Source organism: Zalophus californianus, chromosome 5, assembly GCF_009762305.2.
Source record: "Zalophus californianus isolate mZalCal1 chromosome 5, mZalCal1.pri.v2, whole genome shotgun sequence".
Classification (NCBI taxonomy): Eukaryota; Metazoa; Chordata; class Mammalia; order Carnivora; family Otariidae; genus Zalophus; species Zalophus californianus.
In genome coordinates this window covers 89,454,118-89,477,358 of record NC_045599.1, presented here as the reverse complement: position 1 = coordinate 89,477,358, position 23,241 = coordinate 89,454,118, and the positions used below count along the sequence as shown (strand labels likewise).

The window sequence follows — 23,241 nt, the reverse complement described above, 5'->3', positions numbered from 1 at the left end:
ACAAGAGGAAGAGGCTAACTCTGCCCTAGAGTGGACAGGGCAAATTGAGGAAGCTGAGCCTTGAAGGAAGAATAGCAGTATGCTGGCAGAGGTGATCCTTCACAAAGAGAAGAGCATGTACAAAATCATGGAGCACAAGGCACCTTCATGGTATGGAGTTCAACTCCAAAGACCTAAAGATACATGTAGGTGCAGATATATGATGGGAGAGGTAGCAGCCAGACTGTGGAGTCTAGCCTTGAGATGGTAGGCCAAGGAGGGGTAGAGGGGGTGTAGGTTCACAGCTTGGGTCTTCTCTACCAGAAGGGGAAAGGGAATCTCAGGCTACAGTAGTTGTTGGCCACAAAGCTGGTTTTCCCCAAACTAGTCTTGAATGCATAGAACCCTGGGGCATCATTATGACCACTGCTATGGTCTGAATATCTATATCTCTGCCCCCCACCACCAAAAAAAAAAAATTATGTTGAAAATCTAATGCTCTAGTTGAAGACTTTAGGAGATGGGGCCTTTGAAAAGTGATTAGGTCATAAGGTCAGAGCTCTAATAAATGGGTCAGTGCCCTCATAAAAGAGGCCCCAGAGAGCATCCTTGCCCCTTCTGCCATGAGAGGATACAAGAAGTTGGCAGTCTGCAACTTGGAAAAGGGCCCTCACCCAACCATGCTGGCACCTTGATCTGAGTCTTCCAGCATCCAGACTGTGAGAAATAAATTTCTGTTGTTTATAAACTATTTCAATCTGTGGTATTTTGTTATAGAAGTCTGAACAGACTAGGACACCCACCCATGATAGGAGACTAGACATACTACATGAATTTTCACTTCCAGGAAATTGGTGAACACATATTTTAAAACTTTGGGCTACCTCATTAGCAGTTAACCCTACCATTATCTACAGACAGAACATGGCCTCCATATGACACCAGGATGGAGACCAGCGACAGTGGCTCTTGTGTTAGTTTTGGCATGACTGGGCCTGGAAACATGCCAGATTATCAACCCTGCTGTACATTTCAGACATACAGGCTCTGAAAGACAGGGAAATTGGGGATGGAGATAGGGAGGACAGAGTGGCCATCACCCATAACATCCTGCCTAGCCTGGGGCTCTAGTCTCTCTCAACTTTTGTCTAGCTGGGAGAGAATGTGGAACTGAATGTGATTCATGCTGACAGCCAGAGTCCACAGTCTTCTGGGCCAGGGTAAGTATATGTTCCTGACAAGTAGTGCCAGGGTTTTTTTACCCATGTTTCTGGAAGTCCTGTATCTATTTCCCCAGGAGCAGGGGTCAGGGAAGGTCTGTGTCAGGGCCTATGGAGGGTGGAAGTGCCTTGGGCTTAAAGGTCTGTGAGCAGCTGTGACAACTCTGGCTGTAGCAGAGGCACAGCAACGGCCAACAGTTCTCTTCAGATGCCAGATGGCCACTGACCAACAAGGAGAAGGACAAATCCCGACAAGCCTCCTTCATAGCCCCTTAGTACCAATTTCCAGCTGTCCAGAAGGAACTGAGGAACGGGAATTGGTGGTCAGGGAAAGGTGGGTTGCGGCCACGGTTGGGCTAGGAGCCAGGTTCTCCTTACTCTGAGCTGTTCACAGGCTTGCTTCTCACAGCTGACAGTGCCCAGCAGCCAAGCACACAGGCCCTCAATAAGTTCCCCACCGTTCCCCGCACACCGTTTTACTCCAGGTGTGCCTGCAGATCTTCTATACCCATCAAGCTGCTTCTTGCTGTAAGTCTTTGTTCACGCTGATTTACCTGGAATAACGTCCCCCTTTGCCCTCTCCGGACTTACCTAATTTTTCTTATCCTCTAAAGTAGACTTCGGTCACCACCAATGCTGTGGAGCCTTTCCTGATGAGTTTCCTCTTGGCCCTGACCCCAGCTGAGTGTGGTCTATTGATCCTAATGTCTTGGATTGGCTTCTATCATTGCATTGACAACGGTCTATTAAAATCATCTGTTTAGGGGCACCTGGGTGGCTCAGTTCAACTGAGTCAAGTGTCATTTGACACTTGATCTCAGTTCAGGTCTTGATCTCAGGGTTGTGAGTTCAAGCCCCGCACTGGGCTCCGTGCTGGCTGTGGAGCCTACTTAAAAAAAAAAAAAAAAATCATCTATCTCCCCCCATTGTACTATGGGCTCCCAGAGAATGTTTCTTATTCATCCTTGGAGTCCCAGGGCCCAGGATCTAGACCTGACACCTAACAGGTATCAGTTAATTTTTGTTAAATTGAAGCGCCACATCTTCAATAGCCCAGGGCTTTGAAACTGAGAGGAAGTAAGTAACCTCTTCCTGCCTTCCTGGTGCATATGGCTTCAGCAGCCTTTCCACTCTGGGTTTATACATTCTTCCATCTTCCCACTGGTACTACCACCCACTTACTATCTGCCTTCCCCTCAGCCCAATTTCTACTAAATCAGCTTAGGGCCAAAGCTGCTCTGCCTCACAGGTGAGAATGAGCCCATCCAAACTTAAAATTTCCATTGAGTTTTGGGACTCAAGTGGGAGGTAGGAGGTAGGGTAGTGAAGTACAGAGAGCATCAGCTCTAGTGTCAGGCAGACCTGAGTTCGAATCCCATCCCATTTACCAGCTGTATGACTTTAGGCAAATCTCTTCACTTCTCTGGGTCTCAGTTTTCTGAGCATAAAACATGGATTTCTCCGTAGGATTTGCCTTAGTTTGGGTTTCCCCAGAGGCAGACCTAATTTGAGTGCAAATACCTTAACTGGGAAGCGATCCCAGCCAGGGCTAGGATTAGGGTGATGCATGTGAAGTGCCTAGCTACAAAATGTAAAAAGGCCCAGGGGCGCCTGGGTGGCTCAGATAGTTAAGTGTCTGCCTTCGGCTCAGGTCATGATCCCAGGGTCCTGGGATAGAGCCCCGCATCGGGCTCCCTGCTCAGCAGGGAGCCTGCTTCTCCCCCTCCCTCTGCTTTTCCCCCTGCTCATGTTATCTGTGTCTCAAATGAATAAATAAATCTTTAAAAAAAAATGTAAAGAGGCCCTCTTACCTTCACATAAGTGCCAACTCTGCCTGTACATGAACCCAAGAGTGAGGGCCCCTCACCCTAGTCCCAGCCCTGATCTAGAAAGCACTGACAGGGGAGCTGGAAGTGAGGTAGGAAGAAAAGGAAACCAACAGAGCATACATAATTAAGTTGCTGCTGGGAGCTACTGAGGTTCAATCCCACAGAGGAACTCTGGGAACTCTGGTGGAGAATGCACCCACCTAAGAGGTAAGGAGGCTCAAGTATTTATCCCCCAACTTCCATTTTTCACTGGCTGAGGACTGCCTCAGGGGCCTAGGACCTGGCATTCCCAGCCTGTGCCACACACAAGTCTAGAGATGTGTTAAGGCAGAGAGCTGCAAGTTTTTGCAATAGGACATTGTGGGTATGTAATAGAATGGTGAGGGCCCAGGGGAAATGGGCAAGGCACAGCCTCTGCTAGAGGGCTGTTGTAAGGATGAAAGGAGATTACACAACCACAATGCCTAACACAGAGAACTCCTCTTCCCCAATTTATGGTAATAGCTTGTGAAATTTATGGAGATCTCCAGCTCTCCAAGAGTTGGCAACACCAGCAGAACATCTGCTTCCCATCTTTCAAAAGAAGCAAAAACAAAACACAACAACCCAAAACCTAAGGGTCCTAGGTGAGCTCTAAATGCCCAGGGACCTAAACTTGTTGGGGAAGACTGGTAGTTGATGAAGCTAATGTAGTCAAGGGCTCACTCCTCTAGGAACTGTCTCCTCTTGCATCTGCACCCCATATCTCTCTGACTTTATCATCTCTCATCCAAACACTACTTATGACATACAAAACTAGCATCATATTAATAACTGCTGCCACTTCCTCATCTCTTCTTCATGTGACAGCTACTGTGCCTTATACCCATTACCTTACTCCTTACAACCCTGTAAGTATGATTTCCCCATTTTTTGGACAAGGAAACGAAGTCTCAGAGGGGTTAACCTTTATCAGAAGCAGGGGTTCAGACTCAGGTTGATGTGATACTCTTTCCACTGATTTTTTTGTCTCTTCATTGTCTCACTAATGCCTCTCCCACAGTACCACTGGCACACGGAGAATAAAACAAGTAGCCTTTTTCAAAGCCATGTTCTAGGGAGATTGCCCAGTTTTAAGCTAAAAAATGTACTTTCTAGAATCAGCCTTTTCCCTTTCTTCTCTTCAGGCAAAGAGGTAAACATACTATCCCGTTTATAATGTTCTACCTCCAATAAATTGCCATTTAATGAGAGAGACTAGTGAAGAATGAAGTTGATGGGACAAAACTAATAAACTAGTTTTCGTTAGAAGGAAAACAGGAAAATAATACTAGAGTCAAAATAAAGCATTTTCTTTAGGACTGAATATGAGGGGCACTGTGGTCTCACTGCCATGCACCAAAAGTGGCTTTATTTATTCCCCTGAGCCTTTGTTTCCTCACCTGAAAATTAGGGAGGATACTACCTACCTCACAGTTGTGAGGATTAAATGAAGGTACATACATTACCGAAACTGCAGTAGTTCCTCAAAAAAAAATACCTATTATTTATGTGACCCTGGCCACAATGTCAGTGCCATCCAACACCAAAACAATGGAAGAAATCATGAGCCTGCCATCCCGCTTTAACTCAAAGAGCTGTGTGCAATGTCATAGGCAAGAAAACTATCTTAAAGGCCTATGCAGTGCCTTCCATCCTAGCTATCTCTGACCACCCCCCCGCCCTAGTCTAACACATACCTCATTTTCATCTTAAAATCAAGAAAAAGGTAACTTTGAACTTGATGAATCGGAAGTTAGTAGAGTCTGAGTGATGTTCCTATTTATCCTATCCCAGGATCCTTTCCTGGTCAGCAGCCACCTCCCACAGTCTTTTACTACATCTTCAAATCAGCTTGGGCCAAAGCTAGCTTTCTTAACGTCCTTGTTTGGTCATCTCCCTCAGGGAGTTGCTTCTGCCATTTGATAGCCTCTCATCTCTGAAGTCTGCAACTACACTGCAGACAGACCACATCTTGTTCTGCAGTGAAAGCTCCTGGGCACTGTGGTCAAGAATGTGCACTCCTCTACCATAGAAGTTATTTCCTGTTGCTGCTATGACCTTTGACAGCAAGAGAACTAATCTTGGTTTTAATAGATGAATATGCCTGGTATCCCCACTGGTTAATCTAGGGAAAAAAATAATTGCATAGGAACTAGTAACAGAGCATTCACTTACAAATTCCTGGTAAGAATGGCAGGAGATATCCCTCAAAGGTCCTATGCTCTGGCTGAGAATTCTTAACTAGGTGATGCAGCAAAATAAAGTTGACAGGCTGCTGAATGGTAGGGATAGCAAAATTAGAAGTAGGAGTTGATGCCTTGGCGTCTTCCACAATGATGTCAGAAAAGGTGAAGGGAGTAACCACACGGTGCTCAGAATTGTGCGCTATACATTCAGTGAATATAGGCAGTATGTCAAAGACCAGTAATAGAATTAATTTGGAAACATGTAATTTAAGATGTAATTTAGCTCCACAATTTAAATATTCCCACCCCAAACCCTGCAACACAGAAGAAAAAAGGGAAGATCTTCATCTTATTGAAATAAGATTTCATACAAACATAAATATATTTAAATTTTCTTTTAACTATAAGTGAATCAGATTATTATAAAACAGAATACTATACACAATCGTCTGTATAGCTTATAGAAAACATCAAAACGAGAATGCTGAGTGGATGCTGGTGGTGAAAACTGCAGGGCGAAAACTTGCTCAACAATGAAACAGGGGCCACTAAGACTTAATGACCATGGCCCACCCCTATTGCTAATGCTTTGTCAATGTCTGGACCCTAGAAATTCAGGGTTTTCTCCTTCTTCCTCTGCCTGTTTTGGTCCGTGTCCGGCTACCTGGCCGGACAGTAAGTTGCTTTTTAAAGTCCACTAAGCAATCTGTGGCTTCTGAAATGGAAACAAAAGACTTGATGGGAGACTCGTTTAAGTCAAGATGTGGAAGGGAACTCTGTATCTCTTTGCTGCAGCCTGCCTCTTCCATCCCTGGCGAGGACACCCTAGAGAGAAGGGGGAAAAATTCAGAATTCAACACACACCTACTAATAAGCACTAAGTATGTGTCATGCATTGTACCAGAGGCTTTTACATACACTATTAGTTCATATAATCTTTGTAATAATCCAATCAGATAAGTACTATCATTCCCCCTTTCACAGATAAGGACACTGGGCAAATCATATTCCCAAAGCCACACAGTTAGATAGTGAGAGAATGAGAATTCAGACCCAAATTCCCAAACTTTTTTTTTTTCCCCTTAATTATTTTTTACCAAATTCCCAAACATCTTGAAATCTAGAAGACCAGGGTTAGGAGGGAAGAATAAGTCACAGCTTTTGCGCTCTACCTGTTTTAACGCCATAAAACTGAACTAGCCATTCAATTCTTAGCCCAGATATTGGCGGGGGCGGGGTGTAGCACAGAGAGAGGTCACACAGTTCCATGGTGATTTCTACTTTCAATAGTTTGAATATCACACTATACACAGAACCCAGGACCAGGCCTGTACTTTTCTAGAACTACTGACAGCCGTACTTCAATGTATACCCCAATTCACCTGAAGCTTCCTGTTTCTGAAGACTTGGTCTTTATTTCTGCATCTGTAATAAGAGAGAAAAAGTAATAATGTTAATAGTGTTGTAATCATTACCACTTCTCATTGCTCATGTGCTTCCTGTATTCTAGGCCCTGTTTTTCATCAGTCTTATACAGATTCCCATCCCCAGACCCATAAAATGTGAGCATTAGCATTCAACAGGCTCAGCTGCAAAAGTATCAAGGTGAACACTTTTGAATGAACAACCTCTGAATAATCTACTTCAAATCTGGACTTGAGGAACAAGGAATTGCCAAGAGAAATCTGCCACCTGCAGAGATTCACAACATGCTGATCTAGAGGCAGCAGGCTATAGGGCTTGGAGAGGCTGCCTTTTTATAGTCATCAGAAGGCAAAACAGATTTGCTTAGTGGAAATGAACTGTTACAACTAGAAGGTAAGCAAATCTCACCAGACTTAAGCAAAAGCTCCTTTTCCATCTGCATCTAGTGAATTTTAACAACAGCAACTAATAACAACAGTAATAACAGCAGCTAACATTTATCAAGAGCCTGCTTATGCCAGGGAATATGTTTGGAACTTTACTAGATATAATCCTTAAAAGCTATGAAGTTGGTATTACTAACCTTATGGAATGCTCTTAACCAATCTACTCTACTGTCCCCTAAATACTAGGCACAAAGAGACAGAGTTACTTCCTACAATCCCTCAGGAATGCAGGCTGGGACACTAAAATAAAAGTAACAAATGATGCACAAAACATTAGGAGGAGGAAGAAATGTCTGCATGTCTGGTTTTCCAAGCCTGTTTCTGTGGAAGGTATTTGGGGCTTGTGTCATTCTGGATATTTTTTTTTTCTTAACAGCAAGTCCTGAAAATTCAGGCTTTATAAAGCCTGAAATGAAATACATGATGAACAATACAGGGTATGTCCTTACCATCTTCAGGGAGATATAACCTAGACTGAGTCTCAAAGTCTGGCTAATGGGTCAAATGTACACCCACATAACTCCAACAAATAGTGAATTGGCAGTGGCTATTTTTACTGGAAGGCCTGAGACATAAGCTCAGAAAACTGGTCCTGGGGTCTTCACCTGCAGTCTTGTGCTCAGACTGTTCCAAGAGACTGAGGAGCCAGCCTTCACTGCGGTTTTTTTCCTATGACAGAGAAAAACAGATGAAAGAGTTATCTCATGGCAGAGAATCTAAAATACAACTTCCTTAGCCCAGATCACACTTGTCTCCAGGACAGAAGGAATGTAGGACATAGCTCTAGAAAAGTCTTTTGCTTTCTAATATATGAGGGTATACAAATAAAAATACAAACTGTGATGACGAACAGAACACATTTTCATGCCAAGAATATTATCCAAGAATGGATAACCAGAGTCAAGGCAAATTATTCCACCAAGATATTAAAGAACAGTAGCCTTTGACCTATGATAGATTTAGAGACATTTAAAATAGAAAATAAGAGTTTCAAGGTAGCTTCTAGAGATAGTGATGTCAGAAGAATAAACTGGCTCTATGATACAGGCACTTAGGTATGAGCCCCAACTCCAAATCACTACCTCAAAATCACCCCATTAATACAGGGGTCCCTTTCTTTTGTCTTGACAGATAATGGCTTATCCATCTTAGTGTGCAGTTACTACTAAGTGAGTAAGCCTAGAATATGGAGCTGCTGCTTTATCTTTGATCTCTAAGCCAAGATTTGCTCTTCCTGATCTCTAATTGCAAAGCCCAGAAAGCACATTCATCTTCCCAGTGACCAGGGGCCAGACCTCACAGCTTCCTAAGACCAGGCACACAAGGTGCTAAACAGAGTTGATCTCAAATATGTTCCTGGCAGTGGGGGGCATGATTGGATATCCTTTCTGGAAAGGAATTTGGTGGTACATTTCAACAGATTTTAAAATGTTTATATGCATTCCCCTGTGAGTTCCACTTTAGGAAATCTAAGAAACAGTCAGTGGTATGCAGATTAATGGTTCAAATACAATCTTATAATACAAAAGAATTGGAAAGAACCCCAATGTCCAATAACATGAGAATGGTTAAGTGACTTCTGTGTGATACAAACATTAAAAATAATTTTTAAAAATAGTTTGAAAATAAACCCAGGAAGGTGTTTATGCTATGTTAAGTTTACACACACACACACACACACACACACACACACACACACACACACACACACACACGGTCTACATTAAAAATGCATAGAAGAAAAAGAAAATAGGCCAAAATACTAAAAATTGTTATCTCTAAGTAGCTAAATTGTGGGAGATAATTTCCCGATTCTTTATACTTTTTTTGGAATTTCCTATATTTCCTACAGTGAGCATGTATTACTTTTTAATTAAAAGAAAACATAATTTTAAAACAAAATCTTGTTTCTAGATAAGCAGAAAAGGAAGGAGCAAGGAAAAAAAGGCATAGAACAGAACTTTGGAGAATTTCCTAAAACATTCCTTACACACCTTTGGGTTCCTCAGCCGCTGCTGCTGCTTCTCCTCCATAGCTGAGCATACCTTCCCACACTCTTCAGGCCCAGCTCCTTGGTCACCCCTTGCAAGCTGGAGACAGGACTCTACATGACTCTGGTACTCTCTGAATGGGACCAGGGATTTACAGAGATAACATTTCTCATTTCTAGCCAATCAGAAGAAAGGGGAAAAAAGCAGTTTTAAGATTTGCTTTTGCCTCTGGGCTCCTGGATATATCTCAAATTGTGTTTTTATGTTATTCTGTCTCAATTGTGTTTTTACGTTATTCTGTGGCGGAGACATGTCAACCAATGCAGATTCGCTCAGCGGGATCACCAATAAAACTAACCCGACGCCAATCAAAAGGACTGAGTGATTAGCAGTTTTCCCTGGCTGTTTCTCCGTATCCTGCTGTTGCAGCAGTGGGATGGTAATGAAATCAGTTCTTCTAACTATCTCAAACAATGCTGATTGCTCTTCAGACATAAAATATTCTGTCAAACTCTTCTGAAATTAAGTGTAATAGTTTTTTCAAAGGGAAGTTAAAATTTAGACAGAAAAGGGAACACCAAGAGCATTAAATCAAGATGACATTTTTACCAGGGTAGATGAACTTGTCTGATTAGTAAATCAAGTCTGTATGCTGACTTCCCCAATTCTACAACCTGCAAGATCAACTAGGAAGTTACCAAAAACCATGTGGTTCTGCCAGAGACTTTTGCATAACTTCAAATACATAGTTATTTTTATCTTTTTATAACAGTAGAATCTGTAGAAAGAGGAGAAATTGTGTCCTTGAAGTAAGGTTTATTGGGCATCAGTGAAAATGGAATCACAGGGGACAAAGGAAGAAAATGAACATTCATTAAGTATTTTCTCTGTAGTAAGAACTGGTACAAAGCCCTTTAAACACAATTTCTCAATTAATCCTTTTGCCCTATTAAGAAGGTACTATTCTCCCCAAGGTCCTATAGCTAATAAATATCAGAAGCCAGGTCTGCTTGATTCTTAAGATCATCTTAGTTTTAAGAAGCTAAAGACAACTTTCCAAAGCTTGTTATTTTAGACTTCTCTTTTGGCCATTACTATTCAGTTACTATACAGTAAGAGAGATCTGAATTAGCTCTAAGGAAAACTTTCTCTGGAGGTCTTTAAAAACAGGAGCAAAAAACTGCCTTATGAGAAAAGCTAGACCAGTGTACCTTTAAAATTTTATGAATTAATGCAAAAATCATATATTAATCCCCTACTACATGAGAGATAGCAGCACTGTGGAAGGAGCTTAAGTTTTTGAGTCAGGTAGGCTTTGCCAGTTCTGGCCACATGATCTTAACCAGTTATTTATAATTTCCCTTCAATTATTTCCTTATCTATTTAAAAAGAAAGAAAGAGGGAGGAGGAAGGAAGGAAGAAAGAAAGAAAAAGAAAGAAAGAGAAGAAAGAAAGAAAGAAAGAAAGAAAGAAAGAAAGAAAGAAAGAAGAAAAAGAAAGAAAGAAGAAAGAAAGAAAGAAGAAAGAAAGAAAGGAAGGAAGGAAGGAAGGAAGGAAGGAAGGAAGGAAGGAAAAGGAAGGAAGGAAGGAAAGAAAGAAAGAAAGAGAAAGAAAGAAAGAAAGAAAGAAAAAGAAGAAAGAAAGGAAAAAGAAAGAAAAAGAAAGAAGAAAAGAAAAAAGAAAGAAAGAAAGAAAGAAAGAAAGAAAGAAGAAAGAAAAAAAAGAAGGAGAAAGAAAGAAGAAAGAAAGAAAGAAGAAGGAAAAAAGAAAAGAAAGAAAAGAAAGAAAAAAGAAGAAAAAAAGAAAGAAAGAAAAAAAAAGAAAGAAAAAAGAAAAGAAAGAAAGAAAAGAAAGAAAGAAAGAAAGAAAGAATAACTATCTTATCAGCTATTGTGAGAGTTACAAAGTAAATCAAACACTTAGCACAGTGGCTGGTATATAACATTAGGTGTTCAACAAACAGCTATTACTGTTACTGCTCTCTCAGATGCACTTTACTAGATGCTGAGGATATAAACATGAATGAAGGCACGTATCTGTCTTCAAATAATTCACAGTCTACCTAGGAAGACAGAAATATCAAAAAAGAAAAAAAAATTACTGCAATATGGTGGAATGAATACAGTCCTAGATGAATGTCCACATGACAGGATTCCAAAAGGAACAAGTGATCAGCTCGCTCTGCTCAACTGGATTAGGGAAAGCAGCCATGAAATTTAGGGTCTAAAATCTGTATTTCAAAGATAAACATTTCTGCCTAATGACTGATTTAATGTTGTGTTGGTAATGTCTTTACTTTCAGAAGGCATCACTTATACCTAACCACCCCTTAGAATGTACTTTCTTAGTCAAGCTGCAACCCACAACCCAAGGAAGTCACCTATATTGCCCAACCTTTTGCAACTCAACTTCTGTACTATTATACCGCAAAACAGTTCACTGCTTCCCAAAAGTACCCAACACCAATACACAAAATCAAAGAAAACAGAAAACTAAGAGCAATGTAGAAATGGAATGGGTGGCAGGACTTTTTTAGGGTAATTAAAAAAGATACAGAGGCCACCTGCACTGACATAAATTGGGAATAAGAAAAATAAATTCAGACATCAAAGCAATGAAGTGATTGAAAAACCAGGGTAGGAGAGGAATGGGTCTCTTTATTCAGTCCAAACAATGGTATGTTAAAAGAGCTCTGAGAACACAGCATACTTACTTACTTGTCAATGTCTAGGGAAGTCTGGACAGCTGTCCCACTGTCACTCTTGCTCTTGGCCTCTTTTTGTCTCCGAGTCAACACTTTCCACAAAAAAAGGAGGAGGGGAAGGGAGGAGAAGGGAGGCGGGGAGGGGAAGGGAGGGAGAAAGAGACAGGAAGGACGGACGGAAGGATGGAAGGGAGGGGGGAGGAAGGGAGAGAGAGGGAGGGAGGATGGGTGGGGGAAGTGGGGAGAAGGAAGGAGGCAGGGAAAGGGAAGGAGGGAGGGAGAGAAAGGAAGAGAGAGAGAGAGAGGGAGGGAAGGAAGGAGGGAGGGGTAGAAAGAAAACCATTAGTTGGCAGGAGACTCCAAATATAAAAGACAAAATGTATGGGAAGAAGCAAAGTTTAAAATCCTATTCCAAGGGCACCTGAGTGGCTCAGTCTTTAAGCGTCTGCCTTCGGCTCAGGTCATGATCCCAGGGTCCCGGGATCGAGCCCTGCATCGGGCTCCCTGCTCAGCAGAGTCTGCTTCTCCCTCTGCCCCTCCCCCTGCTTGTGCGTGCTCTCTTTCTCAAATAAATAAATAAAATCTTTAAAAAAATAAATAAAATAAAATCCTATTCCACTGGAAGAAGCTATGTGGGAAACCTCTGCCTTTTAACACCTGTAATGTATTGCCTGAAATTGCCAGCCACAAGATATTCCTGTATTTGCTAATGAGATCTTTTTACCCCCTGTTGCCATGAGATCTAAAGATCTAGTCAAGGGGCGCCCAGCTGGCACAGTCAGTTAAGCGTCCGACTCTTGGTTTCAGCTCAGGCCGTGATCTCAGGGTTGTGAGATGGAGCCCAAAGGGTCTGCTTGTCCCTCTCCCTCTGCCCCTCCCCCTGCTCATGCTCAGGAGCACACACTCTCTCTAAAATAAAATCTTTTAAAAATATTTTTTTAAGGGGCGCCTGGGTGGCTCAGTTGGTTAAGCGACTGCCTTCGGCTCAGGTCATGATCCTGGAGTCCCAGGATCGAGTCCCGCATCGGGCTCCCTGCACAGCAGGGAGTCCGCTTCTCCTTCTGACCCTCCCCCCTCTCATATGCTCTCTCTCATTCTCTCTCTCAAATAAATAAAATCTTGAAAAAAAATATATTTTTTAATTAAAAAAAATAAAGATCTAGTCCACATAAGGAAAGGTTTTGTGTAGTACCCCAACTAGCAGCACTCAATCCCTTTATACTTTCCCAACCAAAATTCTGTCTGGTGTGACTATACACTGCAATGAGGTGTTCTGTGACATACATAGCTACATCTATCTGAGTACCCACATTAGCTCCAATCTTTACAAAGTGCTCCAATTACAAGAGAGGAAACAAGTTCACAGTGGTTAACATAACCAGTTTTTCCCACTATATTAGGACTACCTCCCAGTGCTAGTGGGTATAGACAGCTTTAGCCCAGGTGGCATACCAATACTCTGTCTCACACCAAAAGGCATCTATTTATAAAATGTCTCTTAAAAGATCTTGGAGGTTAATCAACTGTTTTCTAGTCTTCATTCCCTGCAATAACCAGAAAAACTATAACCATCTCACTTCAAATCTTGCCTTCTTCGCCCTTGACTTGAAATCCCCATGCCAGAGAATTTAGGAAGGTTATCAGTTCACAAAATAATTTAGGTTGTAAAGCACTGATCTAGTCCAGGAGTCAGAAAACTTTTTCTCTAAAGGGCCACATAGCAAATACTTAAGGCTTGGCAGGCCGTATGGTCTCTGTCACACTACCCAACTCTACACTGTAATAGAAGGCAGCCATAGACAACACATAAATAAGGGGTGTGGTATGTTCCATTAAAACTACAAAAACAGATGTCTGGCTGGATTTGGCCCCCAGCTGTTCATAGTCTGCCTACCCTTCTAGCCAACCTTCTACTCATAAAAAATGCCTTCTATAAGCATCCCCAACAAGTAATCATGGTCTCAACTTGATTATATCCATTCACTGAGGGGAATTCATTTCCTCCTAGGGAAACTCATTCTATTGCTACACAACAATCCAGCTCAATCTGTATTTACTGAGGGCTATATGAGTAAGTTTACCCCTTTTCCATAAGTCAGCTCTCTGAACACTTAAGCTACATTACAATCTTAGATTTACTCAGTTGTCTCCTGAAATGTAACCTCCTTCAAAGCAGGGACTATATCTAGTCATTAATCCAATCTCTAATGATTGCAGATACTTTTTGATTGCCTAGGTTAATTCTAATCCTTGTAACAATCCTCTAGATTGGTATTATTATTCTGCCCTACTTTAAAGGTATGGAATATGGGGCACCTGGGTGGCTCAGTTGGTTAAGCGGCTGCCTTCAGCTCAGGTCCAGATCTCAGGGTCCTGGGATTGAGTCCCGCATCAGGTTCCCTGCTCAGCAGGGAGTCTGCTTCTCCCTCTCCCCTCCCCTCTCTCATGCTCCCCCCCCCAAATAAATAAAATCTTTTAAAAAAAATAAAGGTATGGAACAAACTCAGAGGCACTGACTTTGCAGCTAGCACAAATGGTAAAGTGGTAGAACCCAGGAGAGATATAGATCAGTCTGATTTCCTATACCCAAGTTTTACATTCCTAGTTGACCTCCTTTACATACACCCCGATTTGTCAGTCTCTCTCTATATGTGTGTGGAACCCAAAAACGGACCAAATACTCAACAAGCAGTCTGACCAGTTGAGAGAACACAAGAACCACAAACTAACCCACTGAGATTCATATTCTACTAATCCAGCCAAGGCTGTATTTGCTTTATTGACAATCTTAAATTGAGCTTAAAGGTAATTAAGATCCATCCCCTACCCTTCCAAATTATCTTCAAATAAAATATTATAAAGACAAGTCTCCTAATTCTATACTTGGTTAACTAAGTTGTTAGTTATTTCCCCCCCTTAAACACAGGACTTTATATTTATCCCTGTTCTTTTCAGCTGAACATTCTAGTCTGTTGATATCATCTGCAGTCTTGATTCTGTCATCTGATGTTATCAGCTCTCTTTTCCAGCTTTGTGTTATCTGCATATATGACAAGCATGCTTTCTACATCTTCACCCAAGTCAATGAGGAAAATGGTTATAATAAATGACATGGCCAAGGACAAAAACCTGTGGCATTTTACTAGATAAGCCTGTCTTCTTCTTCCTGTTCCAAATCTCCTTTAAATACCTAATCAAGCAAATATTTATTGAGAATCTTCAATGTGCAAATAATTTGGGGGATATATAGGAAATTATGTGGTAGGGTCCTTGCTTTTTTTTTTTTTTTTTTAAGATTTTATCCACTTATTTGATAGAGAAAGAGAGAAAACAAGCAGGGGGAGCTACAGAGGTAGAGGGAGAAACAGGCTCTGAGCAGGGAGCCCAACATGGGGATCGATCCCAGGACCCGGGATCATGACCTAAGCCGAAGGTAGACACTTAACCGACTAAGCCATCCAGGTGCCCCAGGGTCCTTGCTCTTAAGGAGCTTACAATTTACTAGGGGGGATAGCACATACACTAAATAACTATAACACAAGGTGTAAAAAGATATGCATAATAAAACAAGATCATATACACAAACAACTTTTTTTTCTCCCCTCCCTCCCTCCTTCCCCTCATAAGCAACTATTAATAGTGTTTGTCTCTGGGGAGGATGACAGGGACACTTGGGGAATGCAATAGGAGGGGGGCATATTTTTGCACTACATACTTTTCTGTCCTGTTGAATTAAAAATTAAAAGGGAAGAAAAAAAGACCAGATTATAGAAAGGTCTTGGGTACAAGTTAAAAGTACACTATTTCTAAGGTTCCTTCCAACCCAGAGATTTTATAAGTAAAAAGAAAGTACTATAAGAGAAAAACATCTGGACATAGTTGTATAACCACCTTCAAATCCACCTCCTATTCTATCAGCCAGTCCACATTTCTCCATCTTATGTATAAGGACTTCATGAGAGATTTTATCAAGTGCCTTGCTGAAATCAATTCTCAAAAGGATGGCACCTCACAGATTAAAGAAACTTTTAAAGGGTCGTTTATTTCCCCCCTCTCTCTTTCTATTTGTCCTCCATCTTGACTACCAAGTATTTTTCCAAAAGAAATAATTGGAAAGCACTCCACAGGCAAGGCTGGCAAAAGAATTAATTGCTTCTAGCACTTATATCCCTATTGCACTTAGCACATTTCTGTTATTTGTTTATATGTCTTCTTCTACACTATGCAACTTTCTGAATTCAGAGATTCTGGGTTTTGTTTCTTCAGCATCCTCAGCAGAGTCCAGCATTGATTAGATGCTAATAAATATTTGCCAAATTAAATCACAGCAATGGATTTTAAAAAGTTCTTGTTTTATGAGGACATTCTCTGTGCCAGGGACTTTATAAACATAATTTCTAATCTTTTACAACAATTCTGCAAGGCATATATGATTATCTGTATTTTATAGATGATGAAATATTAAAAAACCTGATCAAGATCACAAAGCTAAAACAACAACAAAGAAACATGGCACCAGGAATACAGTACAAGTCTAACTTTACAGACGCATATGTGGGGCATCTGGCTAGCTTAGTTGGTGGAGTGTGCAACGCTTAATCTCAGAGTTGTTGGGTTCAAGCCCCACGTTGGGTGTAAAGATTACTTAAAAATAAAATCTTAAAAAATAAAATAAATATAAAATAAAATAAAGAAGCATATGTTGTTTTACAAGAGCACACTGTCTTTCCTGGGAAATAAGAGGGTAAAGGATGGGAAAAGAAAAAGTTGTAAGTGGTAAATGAGTGGGCAAGTGGAAAAGGGAGAGATTTGGCAGTTGGCTGAAAACTATATGCTAATTCTATTATTAAATGTTATGATCAGAGTGAACTGGACTGGACCCTGCAGCTATATTTTCCCTTTAAAACATATTACCTTATGGAGGAGCATGAGGTATATGTTGTTCTAAAGGAGTCTCCTACTTTAGTTTCTGAGGGCTGAGAGAGCCATTTCAAATAGCTGCAGGAAAAAATTTCAGTACGAAACTTAAGTCCAAAAACCTAACTACTGATGACAACAGCCAAAGATTTCAAAAGGGAACAATGGAGTGTGAGGACAACTACCAGAAAAGCAACTACCAGGTAGGAGGGATAGAACAGAAAGGAGGGATATCACTGAGAGATGAGAGAGTCACTATAAACCTACAACCATTAACTCCGGACTTTATATAACACTGGATGGAAAACATCCTAAGGAGCTGTGCTTGGGACTTGGCTTGGCACTGTTAATACATAAAAGAAGGAGCAACACCTAGCAGAATAAAGTGCATTGACTTTAGAGTTGTCCAAGTTGGGATTCTACTAGCTGTGTTGCCTTGGGCAAGTTACTTAACCTGAGTATCAGTTGACTTAGCTACAAAATGAGAAAACAGCATCTACCCTCATAGGTTTTGGTAAAGATCATATCAGATAATCCAAATAAACTAACAGTGTCCAGCACACAGAAAGTCCTCAGCAAACATCTGTTATTATTTTATAATTCCATTATTCCAGATTTATTTCTTAGCTTTATCCAAAGATTTAAGACTACCCTTAGAACCAGTGCCCAGTTTATCTCTATAAATTAGGTTAGGTCTTAATCTTTAGTTCTCATACTAATTTGTACAAACAGAATGGTCAAATAAATAACCAAAGCCTTACAGAACAATTATCAGTACTATGTAAACATTTGTTTCTACACTGTTTCCAGAATCCAAAGAAGACAAGCAGTCAAAAATAAAGACATGTGGGGGTGCCTGGGTGCCTCAGCCTTTAAGCATCTGCCTTGGGCTCAGTTCATGATCCCAGGGTCCTGGGATCGAGCCCCAAGTCAGGCTCCCTGCTCAGCATAGACTCTGCTTGTCCCTCTCCCTCTGCCCCTCCCCCTTGCTCATGCTCTCTCTCTCTCAAATAAATAACTCAAATGAAAACATGTGGCCTAGAACTGTAAACAGTGAAGATGATGGCTCCTTGAGGAGAGTGGATATTATATATACAAAGAAGAGAGATTTGGCAGAATGACAGTCTATTCAGTCTGTCTCTCTCAAACTCAAAACCATCTCAGCAGAAAAAATGGGAGGCCCCAGGGGCGCCTGGGTGGCTCAGTTGGTTAAGCGTCTGCCTTCTGCTCAGGTCATGATCCTGGGATCCTGGGGTCCTGGGATCAAGCCCCATGACCAGCTCGCTGCTCAGCAGGGAGTCTGCTTCTCCCTCTCCTTCTGACCCTCCCCCATGCTCGTGCTCTTGCACGCTCTCTAATGAATAAATTAAAAAGTTGTAAGAAAAAAAAAAAAGGGAGGCCACAGAATTGTGTATGGTCCTGCTAAGACTAACCATCCTCCAGCCTAGCATTTCCTCAGCGGGAGGTAAGAGGAAGGGAAGGCTTGTTCTACCTGCATGATGCCTGTCTCAGTGTTACCAGCCTCTCCTAAAAGACTAGTCCCAACAAAAAGGCCATCATTAGAATTATTTACCATTTTCTGAAACATGTGGCTATTTAGATTTAAATCTTAAGTAGAATTAAATAAAATTTAAAATTCAGTTTCTCAGTCCCATGAGGCGTGATGACACAATCCAGTCCATTGCAGTGTTCCTGTTGCCTCAAGGACTTTTAACTTTTCTTGTGAGTAGGTCCCTGGTGATGAATTCTTTCAGTGTTAGTATATCTGAAAAGTCTCTATTTCATCTTTTAAATTTTTTTTTAAGTTTTTTTTTTTTTTTTTTTTTTGACAGAGAGAGACACAGCGAGAGAGGGAACACAAGCAGGGGGAGCGGGAGAGGGAGAAGCAGGCTTCCTGCCGAGCAGGGAGCCTGATGCGGTGCTCGATCCCAGGACGCTGGGATCATGACCTGAGCCGAAGGCAGATGCTTCACAGCTGAGCCACCCAGGCGCCCCTCATCTTTTAAATTTTTAATAAATTCTTAGTTTGGAATAGTTTAGATTTGTAAAAGTGCTGGATAGTGTAGAGGTTTCTTTATAACGTTCACTCACTTTCTCCTAATCTTAACATCTCATGTAACCATGGTATGTTTGTTGGAACTAAAACATTAACACTGGTACAAAACTTTTTTTAAGTAGGCTCCACACCCAGCTCGGAGCCCAACACAGGCTCAAACCTATGACCCTGAGATCAAGACCCAAGCCGAGATCAAGACCCAAGCCGAGACCAAGAGTTGGTCGCCCAACTGACTGAGCCACCCAGGCACCCCTTTGGTATACAACTATTAACTAAACTCCAGACTTCATTCAAATTTCACCAGTTTTTCTGCTACTACCCCCTGCTTTTTTTTTTTTAATATTCTCAGATCTAATCTGAGATACTTTATTACATTTAGTAGTCCTCATTTTTGAAAGATTTTGCTGGGTATATATATATAGAAATTTAGGTTAACTTTTTCTTTCAGAATTTTGAAAGATTTTACCTATCTTCTTGCATGTATTGTTCCTGACAAGAAATCTGATTAATTCTTGTATTTCCCATTTGTATGTAACGTGTCTTTTTTTCTCTGCATTGTTTTCAGGGTTTTTTTTCTCTCTCTGGTTTTAAGCAATTTGATTATGATGTGCTTTTAAAATTTATGATGATGTTTCCTGTGATTGTGCTTCCTAGAACTTCTTGGATCAACAGATTTATAGTTTTCATCAAGTTTGGAAATTTCTCAGTCATTAGTTCCTGAAAATTGTTTTCTGTCCTTTGCCCTCTACAGGGACTGTGGTTACCTGTGTATTAGGCCACTTACAATAGTCTCATAGTTCACGGATATTTTTTTCATTTTTGTGTGTGTCACATTGCAAGTGCTCAATAGCCACATGTGACTACTGGCTATCATATTTGACCCCAAAGACACAGAACACTTCTGTCATGTGGACACCTCCTTTGGCTAGCACTGCTCCTTTAAGAGATAACCAGGACTAATCCTATCATTCCTTAAGTCTGTTTACTTTGGACATCATGAGAAATCCAAGCCTCCCATGGTATCTCTCATCACCTAGATTCTCATCCCCACCTGACTGTTATCTGGGGGACTTTTATAAGCTGACTTGATCTTCCCCTCCTTCTCTCAAAATTACTTTCTCCCTTGGAACTCCTGTCAGTGATCAAAAAAACCCCCGATGTTTTCAGCCTCTTGTGTGAGAGTTTCCTTCATCCTCTTGCTCTCTTCCTCTGAGATGGCTGTCCTCTGAAGATACTGTTTCTCTTTGTACTTTCTCAAGTATTGGCTATTTCTTCTTCCTTAGGCCATAGTACTACTGACCCAGAGGTGGGGTAAATAGCCTCTCATTTGTTTCCAGACTACTAGAAAAACCTAGTTTGAAACACAAGCCATTGTGTTAGCCCTGCTACCCCACCCTTGAAGTCATCTACTGTCCTCCTGGTCACCTGCCCCTTACCAGCCACTCCACTTCCTGGCCATTCATTGAAAATTTTAACATATTGGGCGCCTGGGTGGCTCAGTTGGTTAAGCGACTGCCTTGGGCTCAGGTCATGATCCTGGAGTCCCTGGATGGAGTCCCGCATTGGGCTCCCCGCTCAGCGGGGAGTCTGCTTCTCCCTCTGACCCTCCCCCCCTCATGTGCTCTCTCTCTTTCTCTTCTGTCTCAAATAAATAAATAAAATCTTTAAAAAAAAAAAAGAAAATTTTAACATATCACTTACTATCTTATCTCTTCACCACTCCTGCCATCATTCTTGGTGACTTTAATATCTACTTATTAGACTGAAGCATACGAAGTTGCAGTTTTCGTAGGTTCAACCTAGGGTGTGGTCTGTCCAATACACTGGACTCTCAGTTCCTTGACCTTTTGGCTATTAACTCCCGTGGATCATACCATCTCAGCCTTTCTCAAGTGGGGTTCTGAGAGAGAAGTAGGCCTAATGCCCAAGACAGCCACTGTATGTATGTAATGAATTAACCTCTGTCCTTTGCATCTCGAATGGTACCAGTTATGTACCATCCTTGGGAGAAGTAAGGAACTGCCAATTCATTTTCTGTGTTCTCAGGTTCCAATGAAGAATCCTGGTTCCTCAACCTTGGTTCTGGTTGAGCCTTTCAATAATAATTGTGCCACTTCCAAGATCTCATTTGATCATAATGATCAAGCTATCATTATGATCCAAGTAAACATTAGACCCTGCCTGGAATACTGCAAGTGCCTCCTGTTCACTTCTACTTTTGCTCCTTGCTCTCTACAGACTATATTTCACACAGCCAGAGTTGGATTACATCACTCCCTTGCTCTCAACCATTCTATGGCATTTCATCATATTTAGAATAAAGTGCAAAAACCCAGATGATCTGATCACTGATCTGATCTCATTTTCTCATATTGTCCCACTCTCTGATCACCACCCCCATCTTTTCCAACTCACTCCCTCTAATATCCTAACTCCCAACAATCCTTCAGCCCCACTGGGATGTCTAAATCTAGACTATCACCTTTTCATTGTCCATTACTCTGTCATGGCCTCACTTCTTACCTGACTTAGATTTCACCGTTATCATATTAACAATTCCCTTGAATATTCTCAACTCATTTCTAATTTCTATTGTACTCCCTGGCAAAACCCAATTTTGGTTAGATCCAACCTTCTACCTATTTATTACGTGTCCTTACAAGGAACACAACAATGCTGACTGGGCTCACAGTATATTTAAGACCACAAACCTCAAGTGGCCCCTCAGTACTGCCCAACAATCATCATGTTTCCATAGTCAGTTTATTCTACTCTCCCAGAGACTATTTTATTTCTCCTCTGCTATCCTTAAACCTCCAGTATCCATCCTGACTCTGGAGTCACCATTTTTGTTTTGATACTTTCTTGAGATATGATTCACATATTACATAATTCACTAACTTAAAGTGTAATTCAATGGTTTTTAGTATATTCATAGTTGTGCAACTATCATCACTATCATTTTTATAGTATTTTCAATAACTGAAAAAGAAACCTGTTCCCATTAGCAGTCACTCTCCATTTCCCTGCTAACCTCCAGCTCTAGGCAAACCACTGATCTACTTCCGTCTCTATGGGTTTGCCCACTCTGGGCATGTCATATAAATGGAATTGTACTATGTTTGGTCTTTTGTGACTGGCTTCCTTCACTTAACATATGTTTTCAAGGTTCATCCATGTTGTAGCATATATCAGTAATTTATTCCTTTTTTTTCCAGACCATGGCTGCACCATTTTATATTCCCACAGAAAATGTACTGGGGGCGGGGGGGGAGGGTTCCAATTTCTCCACATTCTTGCCAACATTTGTTATTTTTGTTTTAAATAGAGATCCTAGTGGGTGTGAAGTATCTCATGGTTTTGACTTGCATTTCTCTATTGACTAATGATGCTGATCATTTTTTCATGTGCTTGTTGGCCATTTGTATATCTTCTTTGGAGAAATGTCTACTTGAGTCTTTTGTTTTAATTGGGTTGTCTTTTTTGTTGTTGACTAGTAAGAGTTCTTTATATATTCTGGAATCCAGACCTTTAACAGACACATGATCTGCAAATATTTTCTCCCATTCTGTATATTTTTTTTACTTTCTTGATAGCGTCCTTTGATGCACAGCAGCTTTAAATTTTGATGGTGTCTAATTTATCTATTTTTGCTTATACTTTTGGTGTCATATCCAAGAATCCATTGCCAAATCTAAGGTCCTGAAGTTTTACCCCTAAGAGAGTTTTAGAGTTTTTAGTACTTACATTTAGGTCTTTGATCTATTTTTTGTATGTAGTCTGAAGTAGGAGTCAACTTTTTCTTTTGCATGTGGACATTCAGTTGTCTTAGCACCATTTGCTGAATAGACTATTTTCCCCCTACTGAATTATCCTGATAGCCTTTGTCGAAACCTGGTTAGCTATAAATGTATGGTTTTAATTCTGGACTCTCAATTCTATTCCATTGATCTATATATATCCTTATGCCAGCAGCATACTGTCTTGATTGGTAAGTTATATAATTAGGAAGTGTGAACCCTCAACTTTGTTCTTTTTCAGGACTGTTTTGGCTATTTTGGATCCCTTGAATTTCCTAATCTCAAAAAATGGAGTCATTAAACCAGTTGCTTAGGGCAAAACCATGGTGTCACCTGAGTTTTCTCTTTGTCATACTCCAGAAGATCCTGTAGGTTCAATCTCCAACATACATCCCCAATTTGGCAACTTCTTTACCTCACAGCTATCATTATGATCCAAGTAAACATTAGACCCTGCCTGGAATACTGCAAAGTGCCTCCTGTTCACTTCTACTTTTGCTCCTGGTCCTCTACAGACTATACTTCACACAGTAGCCAGAGTTGGATTACATCACTCCCTTGCTCTCAACCGTTCTACGGCATTTCATATTTAGAATAAAGTGCAAAAACCCAGATAATCTGATCACTGATCTGATCTCTCCTCTCTTTTCCTCTGTTGCTCATCCCA

General features: G+C 41.0%; 1 protein-coding gene across 9 annotated transcripts in view; it reads right to left on the bottom strand.

The window, feature by feature from the left end:
* Positions 1-5,615: 5,615 nt before the first annotated feature.
* UIMC1 (ubiquitin interaction motif containing 1) overlaps positions 5,616-23,241 on the bottom strand; it is a 112,212-nt gene continuing 94,586 nt past the window's right edge. For 4 of the 9 annotated variants that reach the window (XM_027606673.1, XM_027606678.1, XM_027606671.1 and 1 more), the window contains 5 exons: positions 11,815-11,893; positions 9,101-9,272; positions 7,712-7,775; positions 6,618-6,660; positions 5,719-6,060 (listed from right to left, as the gene is read on the bottom strand). In XM_027606673.1, coding sequence (XP_027462474.1) covers positions 5,850-6,060; positions 6,618-6,660; positions 7,712-7,775; positions 9,101-9,272; positions 11,815-11,893 — 569 coding nt within the window. In that variant the 3' untranslated portion in view covers positions 5,719-5,849. Of the gene's footprint in view, positions 6,061-6,617; positions 6,661-7,711; positions 7,776-9,100; positions 9,273-11,810; positions 11,894-23,241 lie in introns of those variants that run through there. The other 5 variants (XM_027606668.2, XM_027606669.2, XM_027606674.1 and 2 more) reach the window with 5 other exon arrangements.